Here is a 23,046-nt window from a genome sequence, read left to right as displayed (position 1 = left end):
GCGTGTTGCCGGGATCTCTGAGACCCCGGACATAGCTAGCTTCATGTACTGTACTGCCCTATACTCTACTTACTAGGTCGAAATCGGTGTAGAAGCCAGAGCCCTCAGGAATGCGTACTAATACAGGAATGTCTGGGGTGACCGAAAGGATAACCTTCTGGGGGAGGGCCTCGACCTCCGAGGCGCTTGTACCCACATTCCTCTAAGAGGATTATCCACACCAAAGGACCAGGTTGATCAAGGTGTATTAGCGCGTATCTTTAGTGATGGAGAATTGGGAAGTTGCACCGTGATTCCTGCAGCTTTGCCACTATCGTGCACAAGCTTGACATTGAGATCGCTGATGGCTAGCTGAAGCTGCTGGCTCTATACCCAGAATGGACACGCATATAAACCCATCTAGAACTTTCCTTTAAAATCGGCTAAACCGACAGGGAGCTAAGTTTGAGCCTCATGACTAGACCAGGCAGACTCGGCCTGAGACACATAATCCAGCTAGTCACATGTCACAGCTAGCCACTGTAGTATCTCTTTGCCTATTTTGTCGCTGGTACAATGTTTTCAGCTGACCGTGTCTCGAGAAGTTTCCATACGCTTGAGGTGGCATATGCAGTTAGTCACACTATTGGCTGCCCTTTGGCCTAGAAATACAAACCGTGGTTAGCCACACTCTCACCGCCTGTTCCTCTTGAAAGCACTAAACCGCATTTCGCATTGGAACTCGTAGCTATCATTCCTTTTCGAGTCGAATAAACATAAGTGTGAGGCTAGTATGAGCTACGGCTAATCATCGAACCAATTGCAAGCATAGCCGACCTTCCAAATGGGATGCGCGTGCAGGGTGGCTGGCGCTCAATTCCTTGGCCTCATGAACTATTGATGTTGTTCTACACTATCGATGTCTCGATGTCTCAACGCCTCCAACTCCAACGGCATCACCGTAACGATGAGCTATCGGACAGCGAGACATGCAGTCCAAGAAGTCTGGACACGTTTCCTAGATGCCCATTGAGTTGGCATTGAGCACCGAGAGAATCATACTTGTCACTTTCAGCTACGAGAAGCGCTCGGGTTTCTATAAAACCTTTCCTTGCCCTCCTTAATCCAAGTTTGGTTTTAATCAAGCTGCATTTCATTCGAGCTACAATCTATTGAAGTCTCATCCTCAGGTATCAAATCTTCAATTTTCTCTTCCTTCGCAACTAGAAACACTGGATACACCACACAAAAATTGGTGCGGTACTTCCTTCGCCCCTCGCACCAACATGGCTTCTCACGGACCTTCCGATAAGGAGATGCTCCTTGATGCTCTTGCTCAAACACTCGGAAAAGAAGCAGTCGAAACAATCGAGCCGAGGGAGGTCGAGCAACCAGAGGAAGAGGAAGAATCTGAGATTCCTCACAAGGGGCCTATTTGCATTACCCAGAAGGCCACGCCCATGAACTACAGAAATGGCCCCACTGATATAGTGGTTGGATTCAAGTCTCAATGTCCACGATGGGTCCCTGGCTCTGTTATCAAATGGGCAGCATGGCGTCAAGGCTTCGAGAGCCAGGACGACGCCAACTACGCTGCTTCCCAGCTTGCCATCGCAGCCGATGTGTGGAACAAGGCTGATATCGGTGTTACCTTCGAGTGGGTGCACCTGGCCAAGGATGCTACTTTTGTTCTCTCCAATGGTGGTGATGGCGATGGCACCCTGGCCGAGGCCTTCTTTCCAAACTCCGACGACCTAAGCTCTATGCTTGTCTTTTCGGATGCCTTTACAGACGAGTGGAGGGGCAGCATGTGGAAGATCTTTACACACGAGCTTGGCCATGTTTTGGGTCTCAGGCACGAATTCGCTATCGAAGGCCTTCCCATCTATGGCATCAAGCCGGAGAAACTGGGTGCCGTCCGTCTGGGCCCTCGTGACCCTAAGTCAGTTATGACTTACTCGCCTGATCCTCCGGAGATGCAGCAGTCCGATATTGACTCTACCAAGCAGTTCTATGCTTTGAGGGCAGACGCTAATGGAAACCCCCCCAAGGTGGGATTCACCAAGGTCGTCGACTACACACCGCGATGAGAAGCGATGTGTGATGCTATATGTTGTCTTGCATTTAATATGACCGTGGGATTCGGGACATCGTTTGAATCAACTCTGTACTAGAATATCTATGTACTGGGGGTTTTTAAATTAAATTGATATTAAATACAAATCACAGATGACTGCTGGGATGTTGCTCTTAACTCATACTCTATGTCATGAAAATTACACTTTTTACGAACCGGGTTGGACTGTGGACTGATGTGGGGGAAAGGGGCTTACACGGCGCAGAAACTGGCTTGAGATTGATCTTGCCAGCTATTGGGCTATCTTTCTCCAATTTCCGATGCCCTGAGTGTTTTCCGAGGTCTTCTACATTTGTCATTGATCGACTTTCAATTGTTTGGAATCCTTGACCGTCACCTGATCATTTTTTATATCAACTCGGTTCTGCGCCACTCAAACACCACATTGTCGAAGACGGTAAAATCTCCATTCATGAAAGAGAAGGAATATGTTCTCGGCATTAGCAAGTTCGAAAGAAAATCGACCTTGAGCTGCTCACAGGAGACACGAACCGAAGACACGTTCTGGAACAGGGAAATACTTGCAATAACTCGCCCTAAAACTCAACATCGCAACGAAACTAAACAAACTCAATCTAATGTATAGACTCAATATTCCCTGATTCCAGATAGTCTTCAACGTTCAAAACACCGCGTTCCGTCTCCGTGGCCTGTCTGCCACTCAGATTGCCCAAATCAATTGATCACGCCCAATGCGTCCTTCCATCCGATGTAACAAAGTATTGCCTGCCAGATCTAGGATCCGTCAGACACTGGGTTTGAGATGACCGACCAGAAGAACTAGACGAATAATACACCGGCTGCGTAGTCTTTGAGTAATACTGCGAGCCTTCCCCCGAGGCTTGTGGCCGAGGTGCGGACCTACGACCGACCCATGCAGGCTTCACCCTCACAAACCGAGCATTCCGCACTCTGCCGTCGCCACCAACGACGTAGTAGGTATTATGCCTGGGGTCCTGTTACAAACGAAGGGCAGTGGGAACCCCTCCCAAGTAGTAGTATGTCTGGTTGTCAGCGTTGGCAAACACAAGCACAATTCCACGAGGGTTGGAAGTCCGGTATCCAGTGGCTTTGTCAGTTGTCTGGATGTCGTTGCCCCATGAATCGCACCCTTGGTACTGCCTCCCCTCGCTTAAGTAGAAGTAGCCGCCATAGTCATCCTTCTTGACTTGCTTCGTCCACACTTCTCCGGCTCGTTGCACCATAGCCCCATCCATTGTTGTCATCCTTATTTTCCGGAGTCTCGGGGGGACCATATTTGGGTGTGACCTTGAAAAGGCTCTGGCAGTAGGCTAGAATGGTAGTCATGGCTGGCACAGTATCTCCCCAGTTGCAAATTATCCCCTCCATAGGAGCATCGCCATAACCTTCTGTCTCAACGAGGATGCAAGATTGATACGAGCCGTTGACATAACGAGTTCCGAGGTGAGAGGTGTATTTCCTGGACGATCAGGTTTCGCCGTGGGTTGCTGACCATGTGAGGCCCCACGAAGCACTGATATGGCCCGGTTTGGCACTTTCGAGATACGTACAGAGTGAGCGTGAAATTGGGATAGTGGATGAACGCTTTTGGCCACCCATTGTGCCTGGTGAACTGACTTAAGATGAAAAGAAGGCGTAAGACAGGATGGTGGTAGAAAAGATGTCCGAAAGATTTGGTGGGAGTGCTGAGTTGGAGGCAAACGCAATGGCATGAATTGACAATGGGAATAGAGTAACAAGAGGAGCAGAGTTGTTTATATTAAGATGCAGTCTTTACGTCATAATGAGAAACATATCTTAAGAGAATTATAGCAGTCGCAGCTGCGCTCTTGACAAAACATCAAGGTCAATAGTGCTGGTTCACTTGATGATGTCGTTGAGTACTAAAAGTGGCTGGTAGGATGAACCTTATGGAGAGCCCGTCGAGGCGGCCGCCAACAACCAACAAGGCAAGGCCTTGTAAGAGCCGGCCTGAGAGAGATGGGTTAAAAATAGAAGTCATTTGCAACCAACAGATCAGTTGAACCAATACTGCAGTTGAACCAACACTCAGTTGACGACCTATCGGATGGCGAGACTTGCCGCTGCTGAACCAGATGCAACCAACAGCAATAACCAGCGACAACCCGAAAATCCAGCCCGAACCCAAAGTATAGTTGAACCAACAGCTCAGTCGATAACCTACTAAATCGCAATACTTGCCGCTGCCGAGTCAGTGTAGCCGTCTGCTTCCCAACGGCCTGCGCGCTTACTTCCAGTCCCCTCTCTCCTAGTTACCGCAAACCCTGAATTCTTCATCCGTAACCACGAAGCTGCGCCTCAACGTTGGAGCGCGGGTGTTGGGCGATAGCGTGTCGAGATCGAGGCGCTTCTCATTTTTCGAACTGAACCCCAGAGTCTTCTTCCCAACACGTACGTTGAGTTGCTCGCCTCCCAATTCTCTTGACTGGCAGCATCATGCCAAGGTCTGTTGAGCCAACACCTATCCCCTACGAGGTGGGACCCCCTCTCGACTTGCAGGTACTCGAGAGCTGCAGTGAATGCATCCCTCGACCCTTTCCCGGCTCCACCGCCTTAATTAAAAAAAAATAGCTTACTATCTTATTTAATTAGGCTATTAGAGGAGCCTGCTACGAGTAAGTAGTATTTACCCAGTCTAATTAGAATAATTAAAAGCTTAAAGAGGGAGGGATATATTATAAGTTAAGTTTAAAGTAAAGTTTAGATATAAGCTCGGGCTGGGAGTATAATAATCGAAGAGTGCTATTAGTAAGTAGAGTTTTTACTATAATTTCTGAATAAGGTCTTCTCTTTTTTTTTTTTAGCTTAAGATACTTTTAAATATAAGAACTTTATTATTAGATAAATTTAAAGCTTGCTTTTTATATAATTTTTTAATATATTAAAAATTACTTAAAAAGATGTTTTTTTAAAATAATTGTATAACGTGCATGATAAGCATGTGCACCAAACAAGCATGTGCACCAAAAATCCCTCAATCTCTACTCTTTCCATCTAATCAATTGTTTCTCAACTACAAAATATGTCACAGTCAAATAAAGAGGCAAATATTCTTCTTGCCCTTCAAGCTCTTCAAAATGACCCCACATTGGGCCTCCGGCGCGCCGCAGGGTTATACCAGGTCGATTACTATGCCCTACGCCGGCGACAGAATGGCATTCCTTCTCGAGGCGATTGGATCCCTAAATCACGAAAACTATCTGATCTAGAGGAACGAATCATTATTCAGTTCATTCTCGACCTAGATTCGCGAGGATTTCCCCCACGACTGCGTGGTGTAGAAGAAATGGCTAATCGACTACTCGCTGACCGCGACGCGTCACCCGTTGGCAAGCGCTGGGCTTCCAACTTCGTCAAGCGACACCCAGACCTCAAGACGCGATTTTTTCGTAAATACGACTATCAGAGGGCCAAATGCGAAGATCCGACTATTATTCGCAATTGGTTTTCGCTCGTGGCGAACACAATCGCGAAATATGGTATTACCCTTGCTGATATCTACAACTTTGATGAGACTGGCTTTATGATGGGTATGATCGCAAGCGGAATGGTCGTTACAGGCGTAGAAAGGCGTGGAAGGCCGAAATCAGTGCAGCCTGGAAACCGGGAATGGGTTACAGTTATCCAGGCTATCAATGCGGAAGGCTGGGCGATCCAGCCGTTCATCGTGGTTGCGGGCCAATATCACCTTGCCAGCTGGTACCAAGAAAGCAACCTCCCGGGCGATTGGGCCATCTCCACGACCAAAAATGGCTGGACTGACAACGAGACGGGTCTTGAGTGGATTAAGCACTTTAATCTGCACACAAAGACCCGATCAAATGGTCGCCATCGCCTTCTGATCCTCGATGGGCATGAAAGCCACCACTCGACCGACTTCGAGACATATTGTGAGGAAAACAACATCGTCACGCTTTGTATGCCACCTCATTCGTCTCATCTACTCCAGCCTCTTGACGTCGGGTGCTTTGGGCCGCTCAAAAAGGCCTACGGTCGGGAAATAGAGCATTTGATCAGATGCTCAATAACCCACGTTTCAAAGACCGAGTTCTTTCCGGCCTTTTACGCTGCCCACCAAGCCGCTATGACAGAAAACAATATCAAGGGAGGTTTTAGAGGGGCCGGGCTTGTTCCTTTAGACCCGGAAAGTGTTATATCAAAGCTTGATGTGCAGCTACGGACTCCGACACCTGTTGAGGACGATGCGAGCCTCCCCGACCCTTGGGTCTCAAAGACCCCAAAGACCGTCCTTGAGGCTAGCTCTCAGTCTGAATTCCTCAAAAGACGAGTTGAAAGGCACCAAAGCAGCTCCCCGACATCTATTTTTGAAGCGATTGAGTCGCTTTCTAAGGGAACGAGGGCAATAATGCATCAGATGGCTTTAATGAAGTCTGAAATCCAGATCCTTCGACAGGCGAATGAGACCCTTAGTAAGCGGCGCAGAGCAAAAAAGACACGCCTCCGTAATGGAGGAAAGATGACTCTAGATGAAGGGAGGGATTCAATTGAACAGAAGGATGTTGATGCGCAGGTAGTGGCCGAATCGTCGAGAAATCGTGGTCAAGGAGGGTCGGCGCGACTGAAGGAAAGGCATTGTGGAACATGCGGCAAGACCGGGCATAACGCAAGAACATGTCAGATAGTTGTTGCAATATCTGGGGAAGAGCATAGTGGTTGATTTTAATTGATTAGATGCTTTGTTGTGTTTTTTTGCTATGTTTTATCTTCATGGTTAAGTGAAAGTGGTGCACATGCTTGTTTGGTGCATATGCTTATCATGCACGTTATATATAAAATATAAATTCTAATTTTAATATAATATTAAATTTTCTTAAAATTTAAAAAAAATTAATTTGAAAAAGTAAAAGCTAAATTATTTAAAATTTCTTTAAAACCCCTTTTTATTAAATTTCTAATTATATTACTTAAAATATCTAAATAAAAGCTAAAAGCTTATATTAGCTATATTTAACGTACTTGATAAGCGAGCGCCGCAGACAAGCGAGCGCCGCACTTTTCCATCCTGCACCTAACTTTCTACTTTATCAAGCAAATCTCAACAACTCAACATACCTCAGCAAGATAACAAAGCTAAAACCCTTCTTGCCCTTCAAGCCCTTCAAAATAACCCAAAACTAAGTATCCGACACGCCGCATCGACATACAAAGTAGATGAGCGAAGGCTGCGTCGCCGACAGAAGGGCATTCAGTGTCGACGCGATACCATTCCCAATTCGCGTCGACTAACCGATCTAGAGGAACAGGTCATTGTTCAATTCATCCTCGACCTGGATTCGCGAGGATTTCCCCCGCGACTGCGTGGTGTTGAAGAAATGGCCAATCGACTGCTCGCTGACCGCGACGCGTCACCTGTCGGCAAGCGCTGGGCTTCTAACTTCGTCAGGCGACAACCAGAGCTCAAGACGCGTTTTTTTCGTAAATACAACTATCAGAGGGCCAAATGCGAAGATCCAACCATTATTCACAATTGGTTCCGGCTTGTGGAGAATATAATCGCGAAGTATGGTATCGACCTAGCCGATATCTACAACTTTGATGAGACCGGCTTTATGATGGGCATAATCGCAAGCGGAATGGTCGTCACAGGCGCAGAAAGGCGTGGAAACCCAAAATCAGTGCAGCCTGGAAACCGAGAATGGGTTACGGTCATCCAGGCGATCAATGCGGAAGGCTGGGCGATCCAGCCGTTCATCGTGGTTGCCGGCCAATATCACCTCGCCAGCTGGTACCGGGAAAGCAATCTCCCGGGCGATTGGGCTATTGCAACAACTTAAAATGGCTGGACCGACAATGAGACGGGTCTTGAGTGGCTCAAGCACTTCAATCAGCATACAAAGGATCGATCGATCGGTCGCTATCGTCTTCTAATCCTCGATGGGCATGAAAGTCACCACTCCGTCGACTTTGAGAAATATTGTGAGGAGAATCAGATCATTACGCTTTGTATGCCGCCTCATTCGTCTCATCTACTTCAGCCTCTTGATGTCGGGTGCTTTGGGCCGCTTAAAACAGCCTATGGTCGAGCAATTGAGCAATTAATCAGATGCTCCATAACCCACGTTTCAAAGACCGAGTTCTTCCCAGCCTTCTATGCTGCCCACGCAGCCGCCATGACAAGGAGTAATATTGAAGGAGGTTTTCGAGGGGCCGGACTTGTTCCCTTAAACCCAGAAAATGTCATATCAAAGCTTGATGTGCAGCTACGGACTCCAACACCGGCTGTAGAGGAGGTCGGTCTCCCCGACCCTTGGGTCTCGAAGACCCCAAAGATAGTGCTTGAGGCCAGTTCGCAGTCTGAATACCTTAAAAGACGAGTGAGAAGACATCAAAGCAGCTCTCCAGCATCAATTCTTGAGGCGCTTGAGTCATTCACTAAGGGAATAAAAATAATAATACATCAGATGGCATTATTGAAGTCTAAGGTCCAGATCCTTCGACAGGCAAATGAGACTCTTAGCAAGCGGCGCAGAGCAAAAAGAACCCGCCTACGTAAAGGAGGGAAGATAACTTTAGATAAGGGGAGGGATGAGATGGATCAGAGAGACGTTGATGCGCAGGTAGTGGCTGAATCGTCGAGAAGTGGTGGTCGAAGGAGGTCGGCGCTGCCGAGGGAAAGGCGCTGTGGAACATGTGGAAAGGCCGGTCATAATGCAAGGACCTGTCAGATTATAATTGAGACCTCTGAGGAAGAGCATAGCAATTAGTTTTAATTTATTTGATGCTTTGTTGCGGTTTTATTGAGGTTTTAATTTTGAGGGTAAGGAAAAGTGCGGCGCTCGCTTGTCTGCGGCGCTCGCTTATCAAGTACGTTAGATATTATTTACTTTTTAATAATAAAATTAAAATTAATAAAAAAAAAATTTATTATCTTTAATATTATTATAGAAATATTCCTAAAATATTAATAAGCTAGGGTAATAATTATTTATATTAGGTTTTTTATAGCTAGCTTAACTTTTAAACCTATTATTACAAGTGCTATTATATATAGTATAGATAATTAAAAATAGTATCAGCGGATTTTAGTAATTACTATTACCTTTAATCTTCTTAAATCTATCTTTATACTCCCAGAAACAACATATAACTCGATAGATATAAATAGATCAGCTTTAGTAGAAGATAGCAATATAGATTCCAAGGCGGAGGCTGCTATTAATAAGTTTGCGTTAGGCTCTGGATAAGAGTTCAATCCTCCCGATAATAGTTCTCTATCTTAAAATCTCAGGAAGGAGTGGGTTAAGAGATCCTTTTCGACCCATTTTGTCTCGATGGATTGGGAGGCAGCTTTGCTTTTATTTGTTAGAATACTGCAACTCATCGCTCTCCCGCAGGTCGTTGTCACGACTCTCGTCTTCGGCTTGACGATAGGCTGGACTGTGATTATCGCCGTCATCTTGGCTGTGGTATACGCGCCACCTCCGTTGCTCTGGAGCTCCCTGTATGTTGGACTTCTCAGTCTCGCGCCGTTAGCGGGGCTTCTCATCGGGCTCCCCGTCGGCGGGGCTTTGGCCGATATGTTATTCAACAGACACAAAAAGAAATCCCAACAAGTACACGACCCAGCCGTTAGATTACCAGCCGTAATAATCGGTGGACTGGTAAGCCCTGCAGGTTGCCTTGTACTCGGTTATGGGCTACAGCATCCTCATACTTGGATCCAAGTCTGTGTTGGATGGGGTATGCTGGCTTTTGGCTTGACGGGATCAGCCAACGTCTTATTGACGTATGCCGTTAACAGTCTGCCTGCTCGAGCTGGAGATATCGGTACCCTTTTGAATGTGACCAAGAACTCACTTGGGTTTGGTGTCTTATACGCATCAGTCAGTTGGATGCAGAAGTCTGGAACTGCCAACTAATTCGCAACCATGGCAGGCCTTTTGTGGTTTTGCTATTTGCTGGTCATCCCGCTGTGGCTTTATAGAGCTGCGTTGGTCCGGTTGACGACGCGTTGGTATTGAAAGGTTATATTAGTGAAGCCCATGATTCCCAAGCCGGCTAGCAATAAACAATGAGCTTTCTCGGATGTTGTATTAGTCCCATTACCTAGGCACAATGTCTGGATCCGGTGAAAACCACAAAAATGTTAATGGAGAAATGATATAGTTATGGTCAGGCTGTGAGTGTCAACGAGAGGCAATCTGTTGTATAGGTACGGCTAGAAATTACGCAAGGTTAATAAAAATATAAAGTCGACGCCAGACGCGACCGCTGATGATATCCAAAATCCACGCTCCAAGAATAGGGGAGCTGGCGAAACGCCTACGCCAGCTGTATGTTGGCTGGAAGGGTCCAAGCCTCCAGTGACCATCGAAAACTCCAAACAGATTTATGCCACTATTAATTCAAATCGTAACCGATTAAAATGGCTATTTAAGTGTGCATCGGAATGACTCCTTCAGCTTGTCACGTTGAGCAGCTCAGGATATGGCCATGTCAACATCGTCACGGATGGTAGGCTTCTCGACAGCGACGTCTGGCTGCCTTTCATCGTTAAGATTAGTTCAGTGACGGACGTGATGGACTGTTTCATGGCGGATGCAAGCTTCAGACTTGACAAGGCTCGGATGAAGAGAATGTCTCTTACAGGAAAGGAATTCAGGTTGTTGTCTAAATGTTGAAACTGCTCTGAAGCTGCCCCGGGAACAAGTTCGGCTGATTCAGGAGCTTAACAGCGTGCACAAGCACATTGTCGAGTCGTGCGCGTAGGTGTAATAACTTGAAGCACCACCCCAGAGAAGAAAAGCAATAAATGCACATTCTAAGGATATGAATCGCTACCCGTCTCCGAAGTCTCATTAATCGAACCCATTAGCAAGGTTGCTGACTTCATAAGAGATTGTGAAAAGGTTAGTCCTTACAAGGCAATGGAGGTCAAACAGCTGATCCAGCTCCATCATAAACTCGCAGCAAATAAAAACAGAACACACCGTTTCAAAGTTGCAAGGTCCTCAAATAAACTTCTGCCAACTCAACCACGGTGCCATCGCACCTGTTTTGGTTTCCTTCGCGTTGAGGACATGCAGATTTCCTGATGGGTTTATCTTTGTTTTGCATGATGAAGAGTCGAAGACATTCTGGGGTTGTTCATGGATGGTGGGGTTCCATGTCTACCCTACACTGCCGGCTAAATCGCGGCACATTGGCCTCGCCGTGGAAACCAGCTCGCCGAATAAACAAACCCACCCAGCCCGTCATCGGCCATTATCAACATTTAATTACCCAGACACCACATTAAAACACCAACGTTATCGTCGAATCGCCGCCTGTCGACCCATTGAGCTTCGGTCCCTAATAATCTGACGGCCTGCTTCCTCCTCCTCCTCTTCTCGATGCCCATACGACCGCCGCTCGACCCCCCTCCTAACACTACCGACGCCGGCGAACCCTCCTACGTTGACATCCGACACCCCAAGTACCCCGACAGCGAGCCGGCGCTGCTGCGCTTCGCTGCCATTGATGGCGATGACGGAGATGGCGTCGACTTTGAGGTAGCGCTGGTTGCGTGTGGCATCATCACGGGCAATACCTGGCACTCTGGGTACATAGCCGAGATGGACGCTGGGGGGGATATGTCAAGATCGACCAGTCTACCACTGACGTTCTCAGGGGATCGACATATTACTATTTTGTTGATGAACAACGACCAACATGTCCGTCTATCCCATTGCCTATCCTTTCCCTTCCTTTCGTACCTTTGTTTTGTTATACTCAGCAAGCTGTAACTGATCTCGTTAAACAGACAAATACCCCGTCATCCCTTCCTTCAGCCACTGGCGTTTCCCACATAGAAACCTCCCTCTCGCCTGGAACAACATCAACATACCACAAGCGGCCCGTTCGAAGCTCAAGAGGAAAATTGCCGCGCTGGATCGAGATGAGACGTGCCGCATCTCGAGACACGCGAGCGCTGTCGAGGTGGCGCACCTGGTGCCCGTGGCAGACGAGAAGTGGTTTACATCAAATAAAATGGATCAGTATGTTACCAAGCATGTCGAGGTTACGACCAAGTTGATATCCCTGCTAACATACTCAGATATGTCAAGTCAGGTTCAGAAACGCAACCCACCGAAGACGCAACCAACCTCATCACTCTCCGCCGCGACCTCCACTACCTCTTCGATACCCGTCGCTTTACCTTTGTTCCGAAACAAGACACAGCCAACCAGGCCTGGTCTCTCGCTCTCCACGTCTTCTCCCCAGACGACAACCCGGACCTCATCCCCCTCTACCACAACCGGTCTCCCGCCCGTCTCTCGGGTATCTCCGTCGAGCACGTCTTTGCGCGGTTCGCCTGGACCATCTTCTCCGACAAGACGATGCGCTTCTTCAAGGGCGTGGCCGAGTACGCCGTCCTTCTGTTCGACCCCCAGGCGGGCAAGATGACCGAGGCTAGGCTTAGATCGCCCGAGGTTCGCATGGCGCTACAGGTCTTTGGGTCGTCGAGTCGCACACCGAGTCCCAAGAAGAGGCCGCGAGATCAGTCAGTGGATGACTATGACTTCTTGGTAGAGGACCAAGATGATGATGATGTATCTGTCGCTTCGGATTGGGAACCACCACGCGGACGACGGCGGAAGCGCAGCTGGGAGTTCTTCGACGACGATACGCCGCCCGCGCTGGTCCAGTCGTTCGTCTCGACCGAGTCTGATCGTAGCGAGAGTCAAGACGTCGCCGAGAGGACGAATGTGGAAGTCAGGCATCACCACTCTCATTACACGGCGCCTGAGGACGTGGCTCGTGATGAGGTGGTTAAACGACCAAAAAAGCGAGTTGACATGAGGCCGACGAGGGACGACAGTTGAAGCATCGAAAACCCTGCGAAACAAAACGTTTCTTCGCTCTCCACTCGCAGACTCCATCCAAGAGCCTACAGCTCTCGAGGCAAATCTTGCATTAGCTAGGGGCAACTAGGATGGTTATGCCCTGGCACTATATAAGGCTTGACGCACGACCTGGTTGGCATGAGTTTTACTCTGTCCGCAGAAACTTGACTAAGGGCAGCGACAAATCTATTCGGTCGTCGCCATCTGCCGCCGAGACCTCTACTCGTACCCTTTATCTGGAAACGGGACCAAAGCAAGGACTTGGCTCTCTTTGGTACAAGCCGTACAATGAGGGCTTTACAAGCGTCTCGTCGACTCCGAGGCCACTTGTCACCAATGTCGACAAGACGTGGATTTTGGGACGAATGACTGGGCGCAATATCGACTATCCTCGAGGCCTGCTGCTGACATGGAATCGGTCCGGTCGCTGATGACGAATAGGCAGAAGGGGGCTGAATAAGAGCCAAGCAACGGGCTTGGTGAAGATGATGGTGTCGGCTGACACTGGCCGCTGTGGCTAGATGGTCTGATATAGCAAGTAGCTGATGAGATGGTATTGACTTTAGATCGAGGTCTGGGATGCTGCTGGTGGAGCACTCTGGCTCGGTCATACAGTCGGTACAAAAACCCGTGCAGATTGCCGGACGGGCCATCGGGGGCCATTATCATGATCGTTAAGGCGGTAGTAGTACCCGTCAAAGACCTTGAAAGTTGCATGTCTAACATATCCAACCCACAGTCATGGCCTCATACCCCCTGTTGCAGAAGATTCTTGACTCGATATGTCTAGACTATTGTGGTCTGGATGTGCATACTCACTACCGACCTAATCCATCTCATGACCCTGAGGGTACCGTCATCAGATTCATACACGGGAGTGAATGCTCGTAGTCGTTGGCAGACTCGCCTGTTGTTACGAGTTCACTTCCCATCACATCGCCCAAGTCTATCGTCACCGTTCCGCTCATAGTCCACACACAGGAAGTCACTCTCTTGGTATTCACATTCTCGTTGGTTCTATCATAGCTGTTCATCAGACCGCCATCATGGACCTTTCTGTACCTGTCACAGCACGAGACTCCCACCATCGATATCGGTATCAGCCAGATTGGCACCAGCTCGAGCCTCTCCCTGAAGTTGTCGTCGATTACTCTGTAGAGCCTGGTGGCATGTAGGAGCGCTGATACGTCGCTGGTGGACAGCTGGCTCATCAAGGTAATTGTAAAAGTTATGACTCGACGCGTATCATCAACAGTTTATCGGTGTAGACCAACTGCTCTTGTTTCTACCCTTGTTGACGTCCATGTCCTTGGCTGTAGTATTAAGTGTGCTTGGCTACAGGGCTGAGGCGCCTGTGCTGTAACCTCGTCTTTTTGCTGTTTCTGTTTGGCATGAAGCCGCCTCATGCACATGCTACTAAAATATGTATGCACTCGACTGCAAAACTGGAGCATGGTACACTATTCGACAATGACCTTGCACTTGCTGAGCATGTATCGACTATCGACAACGTGGACAGAGGTCTGTATATATGAGCGTTGACAGCCTATCTGCCCAATTAACAGCCCGGCTAATTCCTTGACCCGAGAATTAGACTTGCGGTAGGGTTTTACAGTGTCACGCCTTGGATAACTTACCGGATTGGTAAGCTTAGCCATCCAGCAAGTTTCCCGCTCGAGATGAACTCAGTAAGCAAGTTAGAGGGTCAAGCCTAACTTAATTAACTTAATAACGGCGCTGAACATGAGTAGCGGATGACCCTAATTCCTGTAACTCATACTCCTCGCCCATAATCCCATTATCTGTATGTTGATGCCGCACCCAGTCGTCGTTAACTTCATCTCGGATATCAGATTCTGTCCTGGTAAAGGGGATGCGATTATTCTCGACATCCCCACGCTCAGATATAATGCCTCCCGCTGGGGTACCGTCGCTTGGCGTCGTCATGGTCACTGATGGTTTCTTGCTCCGCATAGTGATAAAATTGAGTTTGCGTAAGCTCCCGCGTCGACGGTCTAGGTCAGAGCGACGGAGATGTGGCCTGGTGTTGAGGAAGAGCATGCGCATCACAGGAATGGATGCCGCCATGATGGTGACGGCACATTCAGTGATACCCCACATAATAATTCCCACGCCAGCGTCTGGAAATGAAAGCCATGTCGTGAGAACTTAGACTTTGAAATGACCAAAGATGATATGTCAAGAGCACTTACAAGTGCGATTAGGGCTACCGAGGTCAACCATCTTGACACATTTGACGGCTGCAGTTACAGCGGCGCTAGGACTCGCGTCAGCAAAAAAACAGAGTGGATGCGAGGAAGACGCATACAAAATACCAAAAGTCAAGGCAATCCCAATGCCAATTTTCTCCCGTGTCCGCATAGAGAGTTTCCATATAATAAACCATGATAGGATACAAAGCAAGACGTCGATAAGCCCAGAGAACGCTGCTCATCGTGGTCAGTGAACAGTCAACACAGAAAAACTCAGAGTGTGGGAAAATTTCACCTCCGGCAAAGATATTGTAATAAGTAGTGACGTATGGATCCCAACATGTTCCAGGTATACTCGAGTCCCAGACCTTTCCTACTGGGGTGCACTTGACAAACGAAAAAATAATAACCAAGTTCATAACAATATTCATCGCCACGACAACTGTCCACAGAAGCTTCTTCATCCAGCTGTCGACGAGTCGAATCAAAGTCAACGCAAAGGACGTCTTGCTCCACGCTGCCGCAAAGACGGCAAAGAGGCTGAGGATCGTTGCCGTCAGGATGATAGTCGGCACATTCGCTGGGTCAACGTCCTCAATCTCTTTGCCGAAACCCAGCGTGACGATGTAAACGGCGAGGCCAGTGGCAATCGCAAGACTTGTCTGATAGTAAGGAAATCTCAGTTTCGCGTGTTCTTGTCACTCTGCGCGCTGATATGAGAGGAGTCAGTTTTGGAGTGTCTTACCCAAGCCGCTATAAGGACATGATCGTCCCACCAGAACGTCCTCCCGCGGGTGATTTTGCAGTACAAGCGAAGGCCCAGAAAAATTGCAGCAGCAACAGTCATGGAAGCGCACACTGCGATCACTGTGGGGCCGAGGTTCACAGATTGCACCATCACAACAACCAACGTAAAGGGAGTTTGGCAGCCTGCATAGGAAAGGAAAATGAAGAGGGGAAAGAGTGGATAACAAGGATTAGTGATCTCCGTGGGTTGTGCTGGGAGAACTCTTTGGCCCGCCCCATGGCAAAGTTTGAATACTAATCTGCCATTGCCCCGTGTGGATTATAATGGCTCCACAGTGTGGCTTTTTTTATGTACCGGTACAACTGTTCCTGAACCTTAAGAGGATTGTGCCGTCCAATGACCATTCTTTAGTGGCATAGGATCCTGGTTTGAAGAGGTGTGGCGTTCACACCCATTTACTCTCGTCTTTATGCCTGGGAATCTCGCTCAACTAGGAATCAGATTTGGACAATATTAGGGGAGATGATATCTCTATCGAATTGTCATTATTATGTATCAAAGGATAAAACGTCTCATTCATTGTCAACCAACCCAGGTCTGCACGCATTCTGCAGTCCCTACCAGTAGCGCTGCAGTTGTCAAATTTATCCCCCGGCTCACATCTTAGCCCAACACCTAGCGCCGTTACGAGTCATGGCAACAACCAGGTTCTGTCAGATGGGTAGTATTGTAACATAAGTTCCTTGCCATCAACAAACGGGGGATGGGTAGGGGGGCTTTGGGGTCCTATGGGATTAAAGGAGGAGGGCTTAAGGCAGATTCCCTCTCTCCCGGTCTCACGGGAAGGTTTATCTGCTACTAGCCTTTATAGCGCATCAGATTCTTAATAGTGCCGTCCCAGGCAAGACTTTCTACCCTATATACCTTTTTGAATTGCTTATGGATTCATCTAATAGACGCCTAGAGATATACCAGGGGTGTCCCTGGACTGCAGCTGATCTCCGGGGTTATAATACTGCAACCTTCATAGCCAAGCTGAAAGCAGACACTGAAGCCGCTGCGACTTCGATCATTACCGCTGGGAATGACGCAAAGCCTGCTGCTATGATCACTTCCGCTATGGCTGTCGCCGCTGCCACAATGGCTCTGTTGGATTCTGAGAAGGGCTTATCAAGCATTATGAACCAGCTAATGCGGTGATCTGGACTCACGTTCCAGGACATCTTGGACCTCGTCAAGACGCAGTGTTTTCGACAACATCTCGCTATCACTAACATCTGGCCTGCAGCAGTTCAGCAGCGAGATAGAGCTCCTTTGTCTGTTATCCAGCGCCGCCCAGCCGCCTTTCTGTCCGCTTACAGAAGAGCCTGCTTTCGCCCTGCAATCTTTCATAGGAGTCCAAACAGCTTGACTCTGATGCTATCTGTCTTTGTGACCTTGACATAGCGACGGGTCCATACACGTTGCGGACAAGCAACGCTTCTGCTAACGGCTCTTCGACGGAGCTTGTTTGCATCACCCCCTTTGTTCTCAAGGCTTATCCGCAATCATCACCCTGGGTGAGCTCAATAGGCATGAGTGTACCGATCTGCTCCCGCTTTAGGGCGCCATTGACACCTTTGGAGACAACTCACTCATGCATCGCAAATTCCTCACACCCGCAACTGCAGAGGCAGGCAAGTTCTGTGCATTGCCTGTAGTGAAGCTGAGTGTTAAGAACCACTCGGGTGACTACTTCAGGGTCCATCAAAGAACCAAGCCGACTGCGTCTGCTCTCACCCTGCGCAAGATGGATATCTGGATTATCGATAACGCTGAACATTTGGACTTATTTGTGACCGACTCCGAAAAGCTACCGTTCAAAATACCTCCTACCCTAGAGATTAGACCGAAGGGCAAGAATAATATCGAGTTGCAGCTGACGGGTGCTTACTCGGCTGGTGTACTCGAGATGGTTCGATCGGTCTATGTACATCACTCACACTTTGAGGAGTCAATGGTCGAATGTCGAGGCTAAGTTCAGCATGTTTGCCAGGAATGGGATTGCCAGAGAGGAGGCCGAGGTGCACAGCAAAATGAATCCCAGGTTTGCATTCGACTTTATCAACCGGCGAATCAGCCTCAAAAGTATCCACTACCGGGCCGTCACCGGCGAGATTGTATCAGTTGATAGCGGTCCGTTACCCTCCCAGGGCGGAGAACAATGTACCATCGATGAAAACAATAGAACAAACGATTACACGACCGTGACAGAAGGTTGGCTGGCTTGTCTTGAGAGGGAAACACACACGACAGAGAAGGTGGTTGCTTTAGAGTTCACGGCCAACTAAAGTTGGGAAGATGAAATCATTACCTACGAACCTCGATGGTTCCCTACGAACCTCGATGGCAGGAACCGAACTTGGATGATTGATGATGCACTTTACCTTTGTAGGCAATCACAAAGGTCACAAAGGTAGTGAGTGCATTAGAGAAACAAAGTTCAATCGCAAACCTTGCCTGCTTATGTGACTCATCGCGACCTGACCAGGGGGTATAAAGTGGCTCTCAGTCCTCCTGGCCCGCCCCTAGTCATCTTCCCACTTTCATCACCGCCTCAAGGCTTCAAGCGCAATGTCGAACAGCTCGCTCAAGTCGAGTGCCAAGGACGCGACACAAGATATCACATCGATACCATGGCAATCGTTTTCTATCCTATCTCCCTATCTCACTACACGCATCTCAACGATTGGGGATCCAACTATACCCGACGAAGAAACACATAAACGAGAGAATTTTGATTATGATCCGAGGTATCTCGAAACACCTTCGTTACACTCTTTGCCAGAAGAAATGCCGAATCTCATCCGGCAAGAGTTACGACATATCTTCTTTGAAGTAACGGCCCTATACTTACGCCACGAAGACGACTACAAAATCGAGTGGCGTCGAGATGCAAGCATGACCTGTGTCGATAAGCGACACCAAATCATTCAGCCAAAGAGAGTCTATCAGTTCTTGAATAAAGAGCTAATAGTATACTTCGAAACGCAATCGGTTAGTGGCTCCTATAGTGCCAAGATCGCTCGCTACATCTACCGAGAGTGGTTACATCTGCACCATGGGCGGCCGCCCTTTCAACGAGGCAGCTTCTTCGCCAAAGCGGTACAGATCAGCAAGAACGGACCTCAAAACCTAAAACAGCTTTCAGCCTTCCATCACAGGATTTGTCAACGACTATCAGTTCGCTTAGACGATCTTGTCGATTTCTATCCAGCAACAAGGCCAACAACATCACGACCACTTTTCTTCGAGCCGATCCCCAGCAGAAAGATACAATCGTGGCGAGACAGCGGCTATATCTTACGCCATCTATTCCGTGCGCTATATATAGTTGTTGACAGTCAGGCTCTAGCAGAGCCTCGAGAGCCAGACCCTATCGAACGAGATCACGATGATCCAAATCTCTACCTCGAAGGCATCCATAACCGGTGCTTATCACGCTGTACTGTGCTATTAGTCAAGACAGGTGGTGAGGCGCACCTTCACTCTCCCATCAGTTTCTTACCCCTATTCGACGCTGGACTAGCATTAAATGTTAACCGTGGGGACTATCATAATAATGGAGAAGAAACGGTGGTGCGCGTCAAGTTGGATGTTGCCGTACGTTTCGTATGGGAACTCTTATGTAAAGAGGAGGAAGCCCTTGAAGAGGTTGGACAATTCGCCGAGGGGTTAAGACAGGAGCAGGACGCATTTTGCAACGCGTGGGTAGAAAGGGTCATGAGTCATTCTCACCAAGTTGGTATTGACAACAACGGATATACATGGCTGGCTATTCGCCGGGCCCTGGCCAGGATGGACAGCGAGGCTTTCGAGGAAGATCAAGTCAACCCGATGTGGGAGGGCGTAAGGTGTTGGATATGATGAGAGTGAGATCTCTAGTAGGAGCTTCGTTATGGCGAAGCGAGTCTTAGGTTGCTCATCTTTACACGGTCTCGCTATTTATTACGTGACAACCATGTACCATTATGCACTACAATCGAGATGGGTGACCCTATTTCTTTATTCCAGAACGATGAGTTGGACCCTCTTCTCTATGATCTGGTCCTGGAATCGACTGTTAGAAGGGACGATTCGGCTCTGGCCCTGATAAGATTAACGATTTTGCGGCCGAGGGGCTTACAAGCCTCTAGTATTCCGGTGAAGTCATCCTGATTAAGCAGTTCCCAGCTAGCCCAGTTGGGGGCCACTCGGTCTCTCAACACGGGGCCTAAGTCGCAGTTCACACAAGAGTTATCAGCCTGTGTACAAGAAGAGGGCGAGAGGCTGCACGGGAAAGCCCAGGGCTAGAGTTGCTCAATGTCCGGATGCTAGCAACGATGAAGTTGATTATTGCGACAATAGCTACGAAGACGGCAGGCATTAAAAGAACACCGAGACCAACCTAGGTCTTGATCATGAGAGCTATCATACTAAGCCATCCAGCCCGGGATATCTTGGTTCTTGTCAAGTTCACCTCAGCCGTTACTTGAAACTATGTACGTTGTGGTAGCGGGGTTCGGTTTCAGTAATGGCACAACCAACATGATGTGATCCACGGATTCTAATGTATTTTCTTCAAATAATTCACGTGCATGCCACAGTATGCGGGCGACATCTTGGCGTTTGGCATCAGCCAGCTTGGAATCCTTGGACATTGTGAAAATGACTCGGCAAGTTGATTATAATGTCCTGGACCTCAGTAGTGCAAAGACTCAGACATATGAGGTGCGACGGAAGAAGTCCAACCACCTGAAGTAGCGTCGGCCTCTTCATGCCACTTGGGTTGTGTTTTTCCAACTACCTCATAACTTAGTCCTCGGTTTTAAAGGCAGTCCAAAGCGAATACCAGATCCGTCCACCTGCTCGCTCGCCTGACAATCCCTAACTACCTAGTCGTTGATTTCATATCTTGTTGCCAAGCTGAAAACCCAATACTGCTTTGGCAAATTTGGTCTGTATAGATATATTATCGAACCTTCATAGCGTCATGGAAACATTCTTGGCTCTTCACCTCCCCCCGAAGTCGGCCATCGCTATTGCCCGTCAACTCTGCCGTCAACTCTGCGACGAGATCTGGCCGAGTCTCTAGCTCATGGCGACGACCTATTGGAGCGATGCGACATTTCGACTCTCGCCGACTCGGTGGCCCTGCCTGGATATCCCGACGGATATCATGACGATGATGGTATGCCATTCCTCGCGAATCTGCGAACCTTGAAACCGAAAATTTGCTGACGAGCCTCGTGTAGATGACGACACGGTTCCTCGTATCGATGACGACGACACTGGTGGCCTCGATCTACTCGAGAGTCAGACTCTCGAGACCAAGACTCAGGTGCCTCTGCCACCTATACACAGCAGCACCCACATCTTCAGCAAAGCCCAAAAACAATTGTCCGACCCCAACACGCGACTCATCCACGATGTCCTCCAGCTCATTGCTGGTCTTGTCGCCAAAACCAGCCTCAGACCCGCTGCCAAAATCCTCGACCCTCTCTGGTGGACGCCAGGCTTGCAAGAGATGCGCATCCGCACAAATCTCCCGCGCTCTGTGGGTGGACAAGACGTTTACATCCCCCTCCACCATCCATCCAGCTCACCGAACTGGAGCCTCGCTGTTCTACGCCCGGGCAGTCGAGTGCTGGAACACTACGACTCCCTACATAGCTCCCATCGCGATAATCTCGTCAAGGCAAGCTTCGATGTCTTATAGCATGAGCTGAAGCCCCCCTCTGAGCTTCGTTTTCGTGCCATGGTACGTGCCTGCCGTCTGTGTCTCTCCTCCTATCTATACTGATTGTAGCTTCAAGCTTGGTTGTCCTTAGCAAGCCGACGGTGTCAACTGCGGCGTGTTTGTCTTGTCCATCCTCTCTCACCTACTCAACAACCAAGCAGTTCCCAGCACGCTTGACCCGATTGACGAAAGACGGAGGCTGGCTACACTGGTATCATCGCATAGACCCTCGCATGAACCTCTCCCTACGCGAGCTAAGATATCAGGAAGATAAGGACGATAGAATAGAAACATTACAATACCGGATCGCAACGTCCTTGAACGACGTCTACACTTATTCGCCTTTAGCTATTTGTCGAATTCGTATCCTTCTACTGGCCACTCTTTGTTTTTAGTACCAGGTTAAAATTTATAAAGCATTGAACCACTTGGATGAAGCTACGGTTGCGTTTACGGAATATGCTCGGGGAGCGTTCTTATCTCAGGACCAGAACTTTATTCATTCTTTGTCCTAGCCGTTATGGAGGCCTAGATAAACTGAAAGCGAAACTTCCGGCGGACCAGTCTCCAGATGTTGCTACAACAAACTTGGCCCTTTCTAAGTATGGGTGAACAACTGATTCTTCCTTACGATATTAGCTAATAACTCGCAAGCTTTATATTTCTTGGCGACCTAGCCAAGAAGAACGTCTTACCTTTCTTCCCAGATCTAGATGAGAGTATGTTTATGTCATTTTTCAGTGTTGAGGCCTTTACTGTATTCGCTATACAGGCAGAATGCATCAGATTGAAGCAAAGAAGTGCCGCATTTCAGTGTTTCAAGACACCTCTCAAGTCTCTGGCAGAACTCCCGTGGCCTTTAAAGGAGTTTAAAGACCTGAGATCGCCCACAAGTCTTAACACGGGTGGGGTTTTCTACGATCACCTCAAACTTCAGTGTTTTTAATCTTTAGCGAATGTATGCTACCTCGACATGCCTGAGTATCGGAAATCTCGCCATTTCAATGTTCCCGGCCCGCAAAGGCGATTTATTCCGTATCTAACGGAATCTCTGAGAGCTTTCGTTATATTTTCTGTTGCATCCCTCCACGACTTCAAGCAATAGAAGAGCTGGAAAGAAGACGAAACTTGGATTTGTACGTGTTTAAATGACCTCGGAACCTAATATTTAACATCAGTTAACAAGAATCAGGGATGAATGTAAGCTTCATTACCTAGCTGACGCCTGCTTCTTTGACTTATACGACGCCAAGGAATGGGTTAAACTCGCGAGAAGCACTGTTAAGCTTTATAATCCGGCTGAACCAGATGATCCTCGATGACTTCAGGCAAAGTTGATACACCGATGGAGTGAGCTCGAA

General features: G+C 48.3%; 6 protein-coding genes across 6 annotated transcripts; 5 read left to right on the top strand and 1 right to left on the bottom strand.

Moving 5' to 3' along the window:
* Positions 1-996: 996 nt before the first annotated feature.
* BGZ61DRAFT_427998 (uncharacterized protein) lies at positions 997-2,069 on the top strand (the record flags this gene model as incomplete). The annotated part of the gene is made up of 1 exon (XM_046243723.1): positions 997-2,069. Exon 1 carries the CDS (start codon positions 1,266-1,268, stop codon positions 2,067-2,069), a length of 804 nt encoding a protein of 267 aa, XP_046099159.1. The 5' UTR covers positions 997-1,265.
* Positions 2,070-9,411: 7,342 nt separating this feature from the next.
* Positions 9,412-9,999, top strand: BGZ61DRAFT_482521 (uncharacterized protein; the record flags this gene model as incomplete). The annotated part of the gene is made up of 1 exon (XM_046249407.1): positions 9,412-9,999. One exon carries the CDS (start codon positions 9,412-9,414, stop codon positions 9,997-9,999), a length of 588 nt encoding a protein of 195 aa, XP_046099158.1.
* Positions 10,000-11,472: 1,473 nt separating this feature from the next.
* On the top strand, positions 11,473-12,945 carry BGZ61DRAFT_536831 (uncharacterized protein; the record flags this gene model as incomplete). The annotated part of the gene is made up of 4 exons (XM_046254464.1): positions 11,473-11,681; positions 11,750-11,793; positions 11,883-12,117; positions 12,177-12,945. 4 exons carry the CDS (start codon positions 11,473-11,475, stop codon positions 12,943-12,945), a joined length of 1,257 nt encoding a protein of 418 aa, XP_046099157.1.
* Positions 12,946-14,691: 1,746 nt separating this feature from the next.
* BGZ61DRAFT_362476 (uncharacterized protein) lies at positions 14,692-16,077 on the bottom strand (the record flags this gene model as incomplete). The annotated part of the gene is made up of 4 exons (XM_046241367.1): positions 14,692-15,107; positions 15,219-15,413; positions 15,475-15,841; positions 15,925-16,077. 4 exons carry the CDS (start codon positions 16,075-16,077, stop codon positions 14,692-14,694), a joined length of 1,131 nt encoding a protein of 376 aa, XP_046099156.1.
* Positions 16,078-18,517: 2,440 nt separating this feature from the next.
* BGZ61DRAFT_458991 (uncharacterized protein) lies at positions 18,518-20,053 on the top strand. The gene has a single exon (XM_046246830.1). The coding sequence runs from the start codon at positions 18,541-18,543 to the stop codon at positions 19,831-19,833; it is 1,293 nt and encodes a 430-aa protein (XP_046099155.1). The 5' UTR covers positions 18,518-18,540; the 3' UTR covers positions 19,834-20,053.
* Positions 20,054-20,613: 560 nt separating this feature from the next.
* On the top strand, positions 20,614-21,664 carry BGZ61DRAFT_482516 (uncharacterized protein; the record flags this gene model as incomplete). The annotated part of the gene is made up of 3 exons (XM_046249406.1): positions 20,614-20,676; positions 20,935-21,136; positions 21,201-21,664. The coding sequence occupies 3 exons, from the start codon at positions 20,614-20,616 to the stop codon at positions 21,662-21,664; spliced, it is 729 nt and encodes a 242-aa protein (XP_046099154.1).
* Positions 21,665-23,046: the final 1,382 nt, after the last annotated feature.

This window comes from Ilyonectria robusta, assembly GCF_021365365.1.
Source record: "Ilyonectria robusta strain PMI_751 chromosome Unknown BGZ61scaffold_22, whole genome shotgun sequence".
Lineage (NCBI taxonomy): Eukaryota > Fungi > Ascomycota > Sordariomycetes > Hypocreales > Nectriaceae > Ilyonectria > Ilyonectria robusta.
The sequence above is the reverse complement of the archived record's forward strand: the minus strand, read 5'-3'. Positions and strand labels throughout refer to the sequence as shown.